This window comes from Onychostruthus taczanowskii, unplaced genomic scaffold (assembly GCF_017590055.1).
Source record: "Onychostruthus taczanowskii isolate IOZ18803 unplaced genomic scaffold, ASM1759005v1 scaffold67, whole genome shotgun sequence".
Lineage (NCBI taxonomy): Eukaryota > Metazoa > Chordata > Aves > Passeriformes > Passeridae > Onychostruthus > Onychostruthus taczanowskii.
The window spans coordinates 5375888-5390345 of record NW_024504455.1 but is presented as its reverse complement, the minus strand read 5'-3'; the positions used below and the strand labels follow the sequence as shown (position 1 = coordinate 5390345).

The 14458-nt window shown below is 35.7% G+C and overlaps 1 protein-coding gene across 1 annotated transcript in view; it reads left to right on the top strand.

The window, feature by feature from the left end:
- Nucleotides 1-14458, top strand: part of CADM2 (cell adhesion molecule 2) — a 575572-nt gene that overhangs the window by 363483 nt on the left and 197631 nt on the right. Inside the window, exon 2 of the mRNA XM_041420933.1 lies at nt 13886-13912. Within this exon, the coding sequence (XP_041276867.1) occupies nt 13886-13912 (27 nt within the window). The remainder of the gene's footprint in view (nt 1-13885; nt 13913-14458) is intronic.

The following is a 14458-nucleotide window of genomic DNA, read 5'->3' as shown; positions in this document are numbered from 1 at the left end:
TGTTTTCCTTTATTTAAATAACTCTAACTTACAGATTCTTTGCCACTGTGTAGTTGTAAATCTAATAATGTGATTGAAATTGCTCGATAATCTCTTGTCTCGAGCTTTTCTTCATTGTGTCAATTATTAAACCCAGCTGTTGATGCTTTTGAACAAACTGATTTCTGAATTAACTCTGCATTGTGTTCTATAATAATGCCACTTCTGAATTATCATGGGCTGATCCCAATTTACTTTTCGATAATTAAAGGCTGTCTTTATTTCTATCCAAGTTGCCAGTTTTATTTCCCAGAACACAAGGATGTGATTTCATTCATGCTGCTCTAGGGGGTCTGAAGTTGATAATAATTTTTCTACATCTGCCCCCATCAGCGTCATCTTCCAATATCTGATGCTCCAGCATTTTTCCTTGGCTTTACTCATTAGCATTCACAGAGCTGGTGCTGTGTTGTGCTAGTCTGCCACAAGCCATTCCCTATTGTTTTCCTGAGAAATCCGTAGAGGACCTGTGGAATACTCTCATTCCTGGAGTACATTCCTCTTCTTTCTATTACCTTCACATAATATCTTCCTTTCAAAATTAGTGTTACCTTAAAATCATGCATTACTTAAAGAGATTGTATATCAATTATTATGAGCATCATTGGGCTCTTTGTAGTGTGTCTCCTGTATGGTGCATATACTAATTATTAAATTGAATTTAAAGACTTAAAATTAAGACCTCAATATAATATATTCTGGATAACTGATTCATGTGCTTCTCATATCTGCAAATAAGAACGATATCTTTGTTCCTTTAAAAAGAAAAAAAAATCAGTAAAGCAAACCAAACAGAAAAAAACAAGATGGACTTCAAATAAAAATACTTGTTTCAATTTGAGGTCATACATAATATTTTGCTTCATTCTTTCACCAAAACATGTCATTGTTAAATACAATAGGAGAACAAAAATCTAGGGGAAAAAAAAGGAAAAGTGTAAAGGATTTACAGTAAACCCCCATGACAATTTAAAAGAATTATCTTGTTTATCCCCACTAAGGTTCATTTCAGGACATTCTAGGCTCTTAATAGTCTTTTTAAAATTAGTATTGACCTCAATTTATGAGAGTTGTACATATTTCCCCTTGGCAAGAGCAAGAATTTTAGTCTAATCCTACAGCTTTTTCCCTTGCTGACGTAAAATACTTCTCCATTTGCTAATTGAGATCTTTGTGGACTATTTTTTTCCTTTTTCTTAAATTCTTTTGAGGGATTCTTGTGGTAGTTTTCAGTGTAGTAGCAAGCCTGAGCAATGGCCCTGGCAAACAGTGATCCTCACTTTACTAATCAATAGGACTAATAAAACAGGGTAAAAATTTGGTGTCCAAGGTGTAGCTATTTGCTTAAAAATGTAGTGGCAAGATCTTTCATGTTAGTGGTGCCTCGACAGAGAAACTGCTTTTACCTACTTGATTTTAAAGGTTGAGCTCAATGATCTCAGAGGTCTTTTCCAATCTAAATGGTTTTGTGATTTCATGTAGCTGTGTATGAGTAGGTTAAACCTTTGCACTACTTGCCAGTGGGTTTTCCGTTTACTTCCTTCCTTTTTATATAGGATTTTCCTCTATTATCCCTCAAGAGGCAGCACTGCTAGGATGCTGTGTAAAATTTTCAGACAAGTGCTAAGCCCTCTTAACAAAAACACGCGTCTTATTTATGATGTGTCAAATTACTGTTCTGAGAGTAGACCTTTTAGGTTGCATTCAGCCTTTAATTTGACTGAATTTAAATAGCATAAAATGCCTTTTAGTTGGAACTTGGCTTGCATATTACGTCTCTCATTTCAATGGAAAACATTCAGATGCAAATACGGTTTGTTTGGACTGAGTACAAATGCCACTATCATGACTGATGAAGGCTTTTGATCACACATCTACAAACTGAAACCTTAAAAAGGAAGAGGCTATTTGGACTGGCATCTGCAGTGCCATGAATTATTTAGTTCCTATTATTCATAAATCTCTTTGAAGAGAAGGCGTATGAGGTTTTTAAGGAGGAGTAGTCATAGTTGTGTTGCCAGTTTCTATTTATGCTGTGACTGACTGCGTGTGCAAACTTCTTCTAAACTGCAAGGATTGTGCTGAATGGGAAGGAGTTGAGTGGCTGAAGTGATCAGAAATGGCTCTGACAGCCTTTTTTAATTTCCTGGTATAACAGTGGGGATGTTCTGTTCCTCCTGTCTGCTTTGGTGGGCTACAAGAGGTGTGTGCAAGGCAAGAACATGCCAGTAATATTTGCTGTGCTATGCACTTAGTGGTTAAGGATCTGGTTGACTCTTGCAGGGCACTTGTTAACAGCCTGAGTTTTTCTGTACTCATTCACTGAAGTACAAATGTCTTTGGGCTGTGCCCTGACAGCCAGGCAAAAATAGCAACACCTCCCTCCTTTTTGCCTTCTTTCGCTCAGTATCTTTTATTGTGCAGTGCTTGTGCTACAAACGGATGGCATTCCAAAATATTTCCTCCCTTTCCAGTGATGATGGAAGCTAAACACTGGGTGTAAACAGAATTTCTGCTCTAAAAGGAGTCTGTGTGCTTGTTTAGCTCAGCGTAATTGTGTAATAATGTTGTCTAGAAGATGCATGTTGGCAGAGATGTCAAGGAACGAGTTAGAAATACCCAACAGTGTCTTGGTTATTTGCCTTGCAGACTCGCTTGGTGTCTGGGGAAGTGAGGGATATTGGGGGGGGTGGGGTGGTGTATGCATTTTTGGGATTTGTTTGTTTGTTTTTCAGTAGGATTTCAGACTGCATTGCTGAGGAATACCTTGAGAAATTATTTGCCTGGCATATGTCCTTTCAGCGTGTTATAAAATTCACATTGGGGGTCAAAGTACTGCGAAGACTCAAATGCAGCTGCTGTACAATTCAGAAATGTACAGGGTTCACAAATCATTTCTTTACCATAACAAATTCATCATTGTAAGAGTAGTAAGAATAGTTTAGTTCCTAAGTCTTAATTAAGAGGATTACCTGAAGAATCACATAATTTTCTGTAAATAATCACTATGACTAGACTTAGACTTTAATTTCCTAAAATGATATTTTTGTGATATTATTCAAAAGTTTCTCAAAAGTATTTAATTTTGTCGTCTTTCCACATTATCATTTTTAATTTTCAATTGACTGTACACATTTCTTTTTTACCTCCCTGTATTTTAATTTTTCTTGTTAGCTTTGAAGAACTGTTTTTTTTTTTTTTGGTCATCTATAATTTTCAACATCTATAATTTTCAACTAAGTTGAAACTAACTCTCCACCAGTCCTAGACTCAGTTTTTAAAGATCCTGTGCTACATACAAACCAAAATCCTTCAGTCTTTTCTTTTTCATTCCACCAAAGCAGCAGAACTTGCAGAATGTTGTTTTTCTCCATTAATTTCTGCAGTCACTCAGAAGCTCTTGTTTGGTGCTGCATCCACAGTGGTCCATGGAGCATTGTTGATGTGTCTGTTTGCCAGCATGCTGACTACATTTTCACTGTGAATACACACCCTGCTAAAGGTCTTCTCTAATAAGTCCTTATTTTGGTGACTCTCTGGCAAAACTCAGCTGTCCATGAGATGTATCTGCTCTGGTTTTAAGCTATGGCCAATGTGTTTATCTGCTGTAAACATAGATCAGTTCATAAATTATTCTTGCCTACAAACAATTTCAGTACAGTGGCAGCATAATGCAAGGAGGAAAAGAAATGTGTTTAATGGTCAGAGCGAATCAAAATGGGCTTCTTGTCAATATTAAAATTATAATATGTAGAACACTTATAGCTTTCTTTTTTTTGAAACTTTAATTTCTAAGGTTTGTAAACAATGTTCGAAATTATTAATTGATACTAGGTTTTTTGAGGTTTTTTCCTCTCTGAAAAACATAATGGCTGTTTTATTAGTTTTCATATTCTGGTATATGCCAGGTATATGCTTGTAGATTCTGGTATTCATTCATCCATCTCATTGTAATTCTTGGCTTGTGTTTCTTTATATAAAAATTGTGGGGGCAGGCATGAAATCCTAAGCCTGGAATTGTGAATTTCTTGAATTTGTGAATTTTCAGCTGTATTTTTAATAACTGTGAGAAAATTGTAGAATAGCTGAGTAACTCTATTACTTTGTATATTCAGCACACATATGCATATATATTTAAAACTTTAGGATAAGATTAGAACTATATACAGGAAATAGTGTTGGTTTTGGTTTTTGCTTTTTTGTTATGAGTAGTTGATTACTAAGTCAGGTGAAATTTCAGATATGCAATGTAAAATGGTGTCAGGTCAAAAAGATCAATAGTAAGGATGAAATTTATCTCTGGACTGTGAATTCCTGTAAAAATAATTCCTCATTTGTGTGTCTCATCCAATCTACAAAAGTCCTGCTTAGTAAATCTTGCCAAGGAGGCATCAAATTTGATATTGGCTGACAAAACAGTGTGGTGTTATGACTCTTGTTTCTAGTATTGAAGTCTCTTGTTGTAAAGCTACATATAAGGAAAAAGATAGCAGTTATCCTTATTTTTTGCATGATTATGGGTAGCAGATGATAAATTGAAGTTAAATATTTGAACTTTGGGTACAGCATGCAGTCTTAATGTTTTTGGGGTGGTTTTTTTTTTTTTTCACTTGTGTTTCTTGAACTGTTGGGAAAAAATATAAAAAAACAGCAGCAAATCACACTAAAAAGCCCACGAGTTTTGTTTTATCTTTCTTTGTTTTTTTTTTTTTTTTTAATTTTAATGTTACTTCACTAATAGCATTATGATAGAGGTGAAAGATTCACCTTATGTTCCCCATTATCTAAACTGGGATATATACTATAAATGAATCACATAGAATGCAATGTCTTTTCCTACCATGTTTATGAGGTTAAATGGCAAAGCGTGTGTTTGAAACAGAATCATTTGCCTATGGTTAGTACTATTTTGGGGTTGTGGGTTATATTTTTTGTGTTTAGGGGTCTGAAAAAATACAATATTTGATTTGCTAATGGATCTGAAATTCCAATTCTTCACTTATAGAAATACTTAGATTTAGGTTACAGATGTCCATTTGAACCTAAGAAAATCCAATTGTCTGAGCTCTGCACTGAGTTTATTATGGTATTTTTTTCATCAGTCTTGTCAGTTATCTAAGTTTGTCTCTTAATATCTGAAAAAGTCTAAATAGATAGTATTTGGAGGATAAAAAAATATTATTTTTCTGTTTAAGGTTTTAATTGTCTGCCCTTTAAGAAATGTGCTTATTTTCACATGCTTCAAGCATTGCCCCAGTGGTTTATACATAGATTATAATACATAGATTAACCTTATTAAGAAAGCATTTCGTACAGATTATCTGTATGGTTGTGTTGTAACACTTCTTATACAGAGATACCAAAGGCTATAATTTTAAATAAATAAATAAATAAATAGGGAAAGTAACCATGCAAAAGCCACCAGATCTTCTGCCTTTTGCTGAACATCTTAGAACTTCCAGTAGATTATTTAGTTGTAAGCAAAGGCAATATAAGGAGAACCCCAGCTGTTTGTCTGCCTGCATTGCTCCTTCCCCTGGATGGTACAGGATCTTTTTGTGGGTTTTGTTGTTGTTTTTTGGTTTTGTTTTTTATTTGTTTGTTTGGTTTTGGGTTTTGTTGTCATTTTTGTTTGGTTGGTTTTGTTTGCTTCATGCAGGTTGCATAGAAACTTATTTTCAAACACGAGAACTTTTAAACTTTTGTGGGTTATCAGACCTGTGGACTGTGACCATAAAGGAATGCATATAAGCATAGTAGACCCAGGAAATTTCTATTTGTGATATTGTAGGATAGCATATAGTTCATCAAAAACCAAACCTACGTGAGACATGAATGTCACAGGTTGCTCTTGGATTTGGTAAAATGGACAAGGCATTATTTGAGGTGTTTTGCATGCATGGATCTGCAGATGTGGAAAGAGACAAAAGCTCACTGCTTACATCTGCTTGTGTCACACTTACCTGATGACAGATGAATACTTTGCTAAGTGTTTCCAAGAAGGATCTTTTTCCTTTGTCTTTATTCTGGAAACCTGACAAAAACACAGAATCGGGACATGTTTGTGTGTATGCACACTCTGTATGACTAACAATTTTGGTAGCTTTTTTGAGGGAATGGATGAATGAATATTAAAGCTTTTCAAATATTTAAGTTTTTCAATAACTGTGAAAGAGATCTGAGAGCAGAACTGAGGTCTTGTACCTCTGCCTGACACAATCCTGCTTACACCCTATTGCAGTGCTTAATTCTACTACTCCAGAGCTGTCTTTATCCATACTTCTTAAAACATTCTGTTACCTTGGTAAAATGAAATATAAAAATTGTATTTACTCTTCTTCATGAGCTAGAATATTGATTTGCAAGTGAAATTTCTCCAATGTTTTATGTAAACCCAGTTTATGATAAAATAAAATTGCTTAGTAGCAACTTGCATTGGTTGTAGAAGTTACATGTCCAGCTGTATTAAAACATGCATAAAGTTGGTATTTTAGGATGGGCAAATAGTGTTATCTTAATATTTTTAAGAGGACCCTTTAGGGCATGATTATATTCATCCTCTATTTTCCCTATTCTGTAATATACTGTGTTTTGTGTCTCCAGCTGCTAATGTGAATCAGCTACAGCTGGAATCCTGAACTCTAGTGATGTTTAGATTATAAGATGCTTCTGTTGATCTCCATCATGCCAGTCATAATGAGTATTGAGAACAAAATTACTATATTTATACCCTACTTTTCAGAAAGAAAATGGAGCTGCATGTTTTTCAATATTTTGCGATTAGTATCGCATGATAAATGTTCTTGCATGTCATAAGCTAGTCACAGTTTTAAAACTGAGGAAGGCAATAAAGTGCAACTTGGAAAACTTATCTTGAGGAGGTTTTGATTATTTTTAAGCATACAACAGGAATAATAAATCTCCAGGTTTGCAAAGTGCAACATTAAAGAAGTATGCAGTTTGTAATTTCAACTTCTGGAAGGTATGAGAAGGGTGAAGGAATTGCACCAGTCTCCTACATATAATGGTTAAGTTATATAACAGCAAAACAATTTACTGTTGAGAGGGACTGAAAGAAGTGGTCTGGAGAGCTTTTGAAGTCCCCATCACCAAAGGTTTTAACACTATATTAGGCAATCTGTTAAGATGGGTCCAAAGATAACTCACGATGCTTCAAACCCACAGGATGCAGTGGCTGACATCCTCAGAATCCTTCCAATTTGCATTTTTGTCCCTTTTTCAGTTGTATCTTCAAGACTATTTTATGTTTCTAAGGGAAATTACCTGATGTCATTTTGGGGACTTGTGTTTGTAGATACAATGACGCAGAGATAGAACACAGAATAAACAGAATACAAGAAGGTCACGTGTTTGAATCCCATTTGGTTACATATGCATGACTGCACAGTTTTTTAAGGTTATATCCTTAAACAGAGGAAGGTTTATCTAGGAATATATGCATTCTGATTATATCTGAAAATGCCACCATCTGATGTTTTAGGACTCTCCATGAGAAGAGTGTGCAGAACTTGTGTAAGAATGATATTCACTATAAAATGCAACAGCACAGCAATCAAGGGAATCTAGGGAAAGGTCAGAAAATCAGAAGCAAACAAATTTAGATCCCATGTTTTTGTGTCATCTGTTGGCCACTCTTTAAGTATAAGCAGCAATGTATTCCTGATTTCAGGAGACTCAAATTCCCGCCATGAATTTCAGGCGATGGTGGTGGTTTGTTTCTCCTTCAGTGGCTTTTGGAAAATGCTGGTTTTGAAAAGGAGGGTGGGAAGGATTTGCATTGCAGCACATGTGGGTGTCCTTGTTTGAATGGGTCTCTAGTCTGTGAGAGCCTAATAATTTTCATTATTTTCTGGAGGAAATGATCCTGCTAAGGCCTTCTGTCACACAGAGGAGCTTTTCCAGTCAGAGATTCAGAGCTGGCATTTAGGTGACCTAAATGATCAGTGATAATCCGTCCATTTATCCAAAGGGGAAAAATGCAGTTGTTGTCATCATCATCATGCTAGAATTTAAGAGAAAATTCTAAATGTAGGCAGTATAAAAATAAGTAGTTTTTTGGGGGTTTTTTTGTTTGATTTTTTGTTTTTTCTTTAAACTGGCAATCTGAATTACATATTGAATATGTTGGGGTGCAGGGCTATGTGGTTGTTGGTGTTTGTTTCCTCCTACTTTGTGGGGCGGAGGATTTTTATTTATGCTGCTGTTCTGATCATTTTTCATGATCCTAAAAGATTTTAAAGCTGGAGCAAAAATACAGATGAATAAGTGCATCCGTGCGACTGGTGATATGTTAATTTTTTTATTGAAGATGAGAGGACCTCCAGAATTGCTGGAACTGCAGGTTACTGAATTTGGGAGAAAATCAATGCAATGTACTTCATGAATGTGACTTTTTTTTTTTTTTCTCTTGACTACAGTATTTAGTCATTATAAAATTTAAATATTTTACTCTTTGTTCCTCTGTCTGTGATCTTAGTGCATCCAACAGGTGAAATCAGAACAAGACTGACCTCAAACCTTTCACTTACCTTTTTCTTCCCCCTTATTTTTTGAAATACAAGGTTAGGTTAGTTGGATGTCTGGGGGAAATGCTTTTTCCCTTTTTTTATTTTATTGAGCTATTGAAGTAATTGGACGGATATGGTTTTCTCTAAAGACAAAAGACAAAACTCCAAATCGAATAATAAATCACATATAAGAGAAAAATAAAATAAAAGCTATATCAAATCTGTCTAAAAGTGTCTGCAAAATTGAACAGTGTAGAGCGGCTGAGTGTGGAGAAAAATATTGAACAACTTGTAGCCACCATTTATCAAAGAATGTAATTTAACAATTGTTGGCATACAAAAAGCAAGAAGTCAGAAAGATGTATCACAGAAAATAAAGCACAATATATTATTGATATTTGAGAGCAAGGGTATATTAGGATTTTTGAAATTTAAATCTAGGTTTTTACATTCAGACAATGATTTTTAAAAGATCACTTCAACAGCATGGCTACGACAGGATTACTTTTCTGATTTAAAAATGCCCTAAAAACATTTGTACTGTGAAATTTAGCTGCACCTGGCAGTTTCCTTCCCCTTTCTGGACCTCTCATAGTGGGACTCCCCTGAGATCACTGATCTTGGGTTCTTGCTGTTCTGTGATGCCCTCACTCACAGACCTTTCCCTGGTGGCCAACCCTTTAGTTTTACATATGCTGTGACAACAGGAGCCTTCCAAAAATACAGTGCTGTTTAACCTTGCTAGAGAAAATAGAGGAGATTTACTTCTCGGCCTTACCTAGAAATATAGTAGCTCTGTCTTGCCTTTCAACCTGACTTCTGAAAATATGGTCTTTCTTCCTACTGTAGTGGTTTTTGTTCACTAATTTGAGATTTTTTCCAGCCAATGCTCTAATTAATGTAGTAGGTTCAGTGCTGGCTAAACACCAGTGCACCCACTAAAATTTATTTACTCATTTCCTGGTGTGAGATAGGATTAGGAGGAAGCCACAGTGGGCTCAAAACTTTAAAAGGGCATAAAGAAAGTTTATTAACAGTACCTAAAAGAAAGAATAATAAGAATCTGAGTAAAACCTTTAGAACACTTCTCCCCCCTACAACCTTTCCTTTCCCACTAACAATGTACAGAAAAAATTCAGTCAGTTTATCACTTCTAGAATACTCTTATTTCAGTTCACTTAGGGAGAGGAGTCCCTCTTATCAATTTATGGAGACTTCTCCACAAGAAAACAGTTCTTTCATGGTTTCAGTTTCCATGAATAACAGCTGCCCTGGTATCTGCAATTGTGAAGTCTCTCCCATCTTTCACAGTTTTCTCACACTGTGTTTATGGGCCATGTCAAGTTAAGGGGTACTGTTTTAAAGATGACCTGTTCAAGAGCAAAGCTTCTCTTTAACTATCTCTGAGATCATTTTCATCCCTGGAAACAGAGATCTTCTTCTCTCCCTGGGGGCAGTAGGGTCTTCTTCACTCTTCTCTCTCTGTCCAAATTTCTCATGAGATCACAGCTACTTCAACATCTGCTTACTTTAGCATGGAGGCCTTTGCTCATATCTACAATTGTAACACTTAATCTCCCCATACTTTCAACAAGTTACAGGGAAAAGGAATCTGATGTATCAGTTCCTTTCCATAGCTTTTATAAAGTATTTCAGCTCCAAAATCAAGGCATCTCCTCATCCCTCCTATCTGCAACTTGACTCTTTCTTCACTGACCTTGGTGTCTTCGTGTTGCTCCTCTACATGTTCTCACTCTGTCCTTTTCCCTCAACGGAGGGAGGTTTTAAGGTCTGAAAACCTTATCTGTGCACTGAAAGAGTTCATGTCGTGCCTGGGGCCTGCAGATTGTTATATGACCTGGCTGAGATGGGAGCAGGGCCAGCCTTGTTACCTGCTCTCAGGCTGGAAGGAATAGAGAGTTTCCCAGGATTTTTTTCATCTTTAGTATGTGTATTCTTAGAGGTGTGTCCAGCTTTCTCAGTGGTTTAACAGATTGTCAGTTCTCAAAGCTAATTACTGATTGGTTTTTTTTGTCAGACACAGAGGAAACTGCGAGCAGCTTCTCTTAGAAAGTCACTTCCATGAATGGCTCCAGTGCAAAACCAGCATACCTGCTTTGTCTTTCCTTCTTCTCTGGTCTTTAAAAATTTTCCTTAAGTTCCAAAAAGGTGACTGTTCATGCTTTTCTGTAGTATGCCTTCCTGTCCAGAATAATTTTCCCAAGACAAAGCAGGGTCACTAAAGAAAAGTGCTCTAATAAATGCTCTTTTTTTACAGATATCCCTGAACATAAGGAAATATCAGAAGTCATTCCTTTTTATCCACTTATTGATTGGCTTCTTAATGTAGACAACGTGTGCCAGACATATACAGCAGATTTTAGGTTATATTGTGCCCAAAAAGAATTACTGGCCAGTCCTAAATCATTTGATTTTTATTACAGAAGTCTCAAATCAGTGTCCTGGTATAGTAATATATACATATACTACTTTAAGGTGAGGTAGACTCACTGCCTTGAAGAGTTTTTTTCTTTTTTCAGGAAGCAAGGAAGTCTAGGTGGGAAAAAAGAGAATGTGTTATGTGAAATGTGGACAAATCATCTGACTTGCTGAAGATTTAAAGCAAAAGTGGATTCTTTGACTGTAATGTTGTTTTTTGAAACGTACAGTCTTTTGTCACTCACATGGGGCACAAAAAGATGAGTTTTCCCATATCTGATGCTCCAACCAAAATCTCAGCTTCCCTTTGCTAAATTTCAGTCTTGATGCTCATTCAAAACATTTGTCTATGCTTGTCTTCTGTGGCTTTTCATGTAATAATAAGAGGTGCGTAAAATTTTTCAAACATAATGTAAATAGGTTGAAAATTGTCTTCTTTTTACAGAGTGACAAGGTGAGTGAAGAGGGAAGAGAGGAAAATTCTTTCAGCTTTGAAAGAAAGAAAAACTTACCTCAATGATAGCAATGAAAGGGAGTTTTCCTTCATGCTAAGTATTAGAAAGATGGAAAAAGCTGTAGCTAGTTGCCTTCTGCAGGCAGAATTATATTTTGTAAGACCATTTTCGGCTAATTTGGCTGTTGTGCAGTTTGAACTTTATGAATTGACTTGTAATTGGACGATGCTGTCAATGGGAAAATTTACAAGTATTGAACATGACATTTTTAAGAAGGTTACTGTCATCTAGTCCTCTATTAGTGGGTTTGCAGAGAGTTATAATTGGCCTAACAAGCCTAGTAACCTGTCCTACTTCCAATTATAATGTACAATCTCATTTAATACTTTTCTTTATTTACTGATAGGTAATAATTCTCTGTCTAGTGCACATGCTTCAAAATAAAGCTGTCTCATCATGGAATGTGTGGGTTCTTTTCATATACATACATATATGTGCCCATACACATAAATTATATCACTTACATATGCATGTAACTGTGTGTATATATATTCTGAAGAGTTCAAGTACATATATTTTTTAATATATGTATTTATATATATACACAAACATTTTTTTTCTGTTTAATTAAGTACAAAGTCTCCTGTTGCTTTTAAATTTCTGGTGTGGACAGGGAGATACTGTTTTCTCCAGACCTTTGTTAAGTTTATGTGAATATTCTGGCTAGAAGTGTTAATACATTCATGTAGATGTAATTCTTGGGACTGGAAAAAAAAAGGGGGAAGTGTAATAAAATGAACAGGTTGAGGAACTCAGTGCATTCATTATCAACTTAGATTTGCATGAAGGAGAAACTGTTCACTTCTTATAAAATTAGAATGGCATCATTAATTTTGTTTAATACACAAGCAATTTTTAGTGCGTGTAAGATTTACGGGCAGTTTGCAGGCGAATAAGTCTTGTTGAACAGCCCTTTGGAAAGAGCTCTGCAGAAGCATCTGCACTCATTGTACCTCCCCAAAGCAGAATTTTTTGTGTTGTTTTCACTGCAAGGGGAATATTGACAAATCACAATGGTGAACTTGGAAGTAAAGGAGGGACCATTGAAAAAAATTAAAAAAAATAAATAAAGGCAGCCAGGGAACTGATATTTTGATGCATTCACAAAGTTAAAAGCTTCAGGTTTTCAACAATTTCTTCATATATGGCAACTTGGTCTTCTAATGCTATGCACTCCTTTTTTGTTTTAGTAAGACTGACTGGTGAGACACCAGACCAAAAAGAAAAAAACAAATCAAGCAAACAAGCCTTTTAGATAGGAAAAAGAGAAGCAAAGCCACCAGGAAAGGGTTTGGTCTTTCTCCTTTTCTTTCATATCTTCTGGTCTCAAGCATAGCTGCCTTTGAATTGTTAATGTAGTTCTGCCCTCGGAGAAGGGCCAGCAGAAGAGGAATTACATATTTTGTTGGGGTTTTTTTATGGAGATGCTCTTGAATGAATGCCTTCTCAGTGTACTTGAGAATTTAGAGAGGTTTAGATGGCCTCTTTTTTGAGTAATTTAGTTAATTCCATTAACAGAGTGATTCCATTCTAACTTTGGGTTCTGAGTAATATTTTATTTCAACAACATTATCCTTGAGCTTCAGAAAACAGAAGACAATGGTTCTGTTTATTTTGGTGATAGTGTGGTTGTTAGAGAAACATCTTAAACTACAGTGTTTGTTTTTGTTACCCTGCTGGGCATGAAGAACTACCAGCATGAAACTATGTAGATTCAGGATACTCAAGGAAGGCTGTAGTGTCTGTCCCTGTTTCTGTGAGTTTGAACACTGATCACTGTTGGTTAAAATATCATCTGTTCCTTTGGTTTGCATGCTCCATTAGGGTGCAAGAACAATCTGAAGTTATAGGTTTCAATGAAGAAAAATAGTGATCATACAACAGATTATAACTCATTGGTGTATCTGCAGATTAACTGATGCTTATTTGCATCAGCTTCACAGAAAAATGATGTTTCAAGAAATAGGAGCAAGGGGATGGCATAAGATTTAGGTTCTTCAGAATGTAATTTTGGCAAGGCAAATTGTGCTTTATGTTTTAGAATTCACTAATGTGTGTGCACGTGTTCTCACCTACTTGTGACTAATGATCCATGATTTTTCTTCAATTCTCACTGTGCTTTGTTGAGTGTGTATTCTGGTGTATTTTCCAACTTCTCAACCCAGAGTTTCTGACAGAATCATAGATCTGAACTCTCTCACAGCACAGCAGTGTCTCTAATAAATAGGTCAAATAATCTTAGAAACGGTGTTTGTTAGTTTTGAATCGATAGTGATGAAGTTTCTCTGTGTTCTTGCTTGCTCAAACTTCTGTCTAATCTATCTTTGTTCTCTTCTTCTTGTGCAATCTTTTCCTTGCTTCCAGTGGCTGCTACAAAGAACAAAGCTAGAGGTGAGTTTCTGCCTGCACCCTTCAATTTGCATTGCATGGTTCTGCAGCCCACGCATTTTCTCCCAAGGTTGTTTCTGCTTCTTCAAACAAAGAAAAATATCTTTAGGTCCTATGGTACGATAGATTAGTTCTTTACAATTTTGAATTTACACCTAAATGCATTGTTTATCAATCAGAACTGCTCATGCTGTATTTTGTTAATTGCTTTAATTTGGGAAGTTTTCAGGAAAAATATAAAACCAAGTGCTCTGTAGTTAGATTTCTGACTTGCATTATAGTAATGTAGGGATATTGATGGCATTTTAATCGAAATGAAGATATTGCATAAAAATGCTCATAAATATGTAAATGTAATTTATATTTTTTATTTCTAGTTATAGTCCTAAATATCTGAACAGCGAACAATGAGCTCCTAAGTGTCTCCTAAGCATTTCCTGTCTTTTCACACTAGTATAAATGATCATCACTGCTCCTGATAGCATACCAATATATAGAAAGGCATACTATGATATCTGCAGAGATTTATGGCTTCAGAGCAGCAAGGTG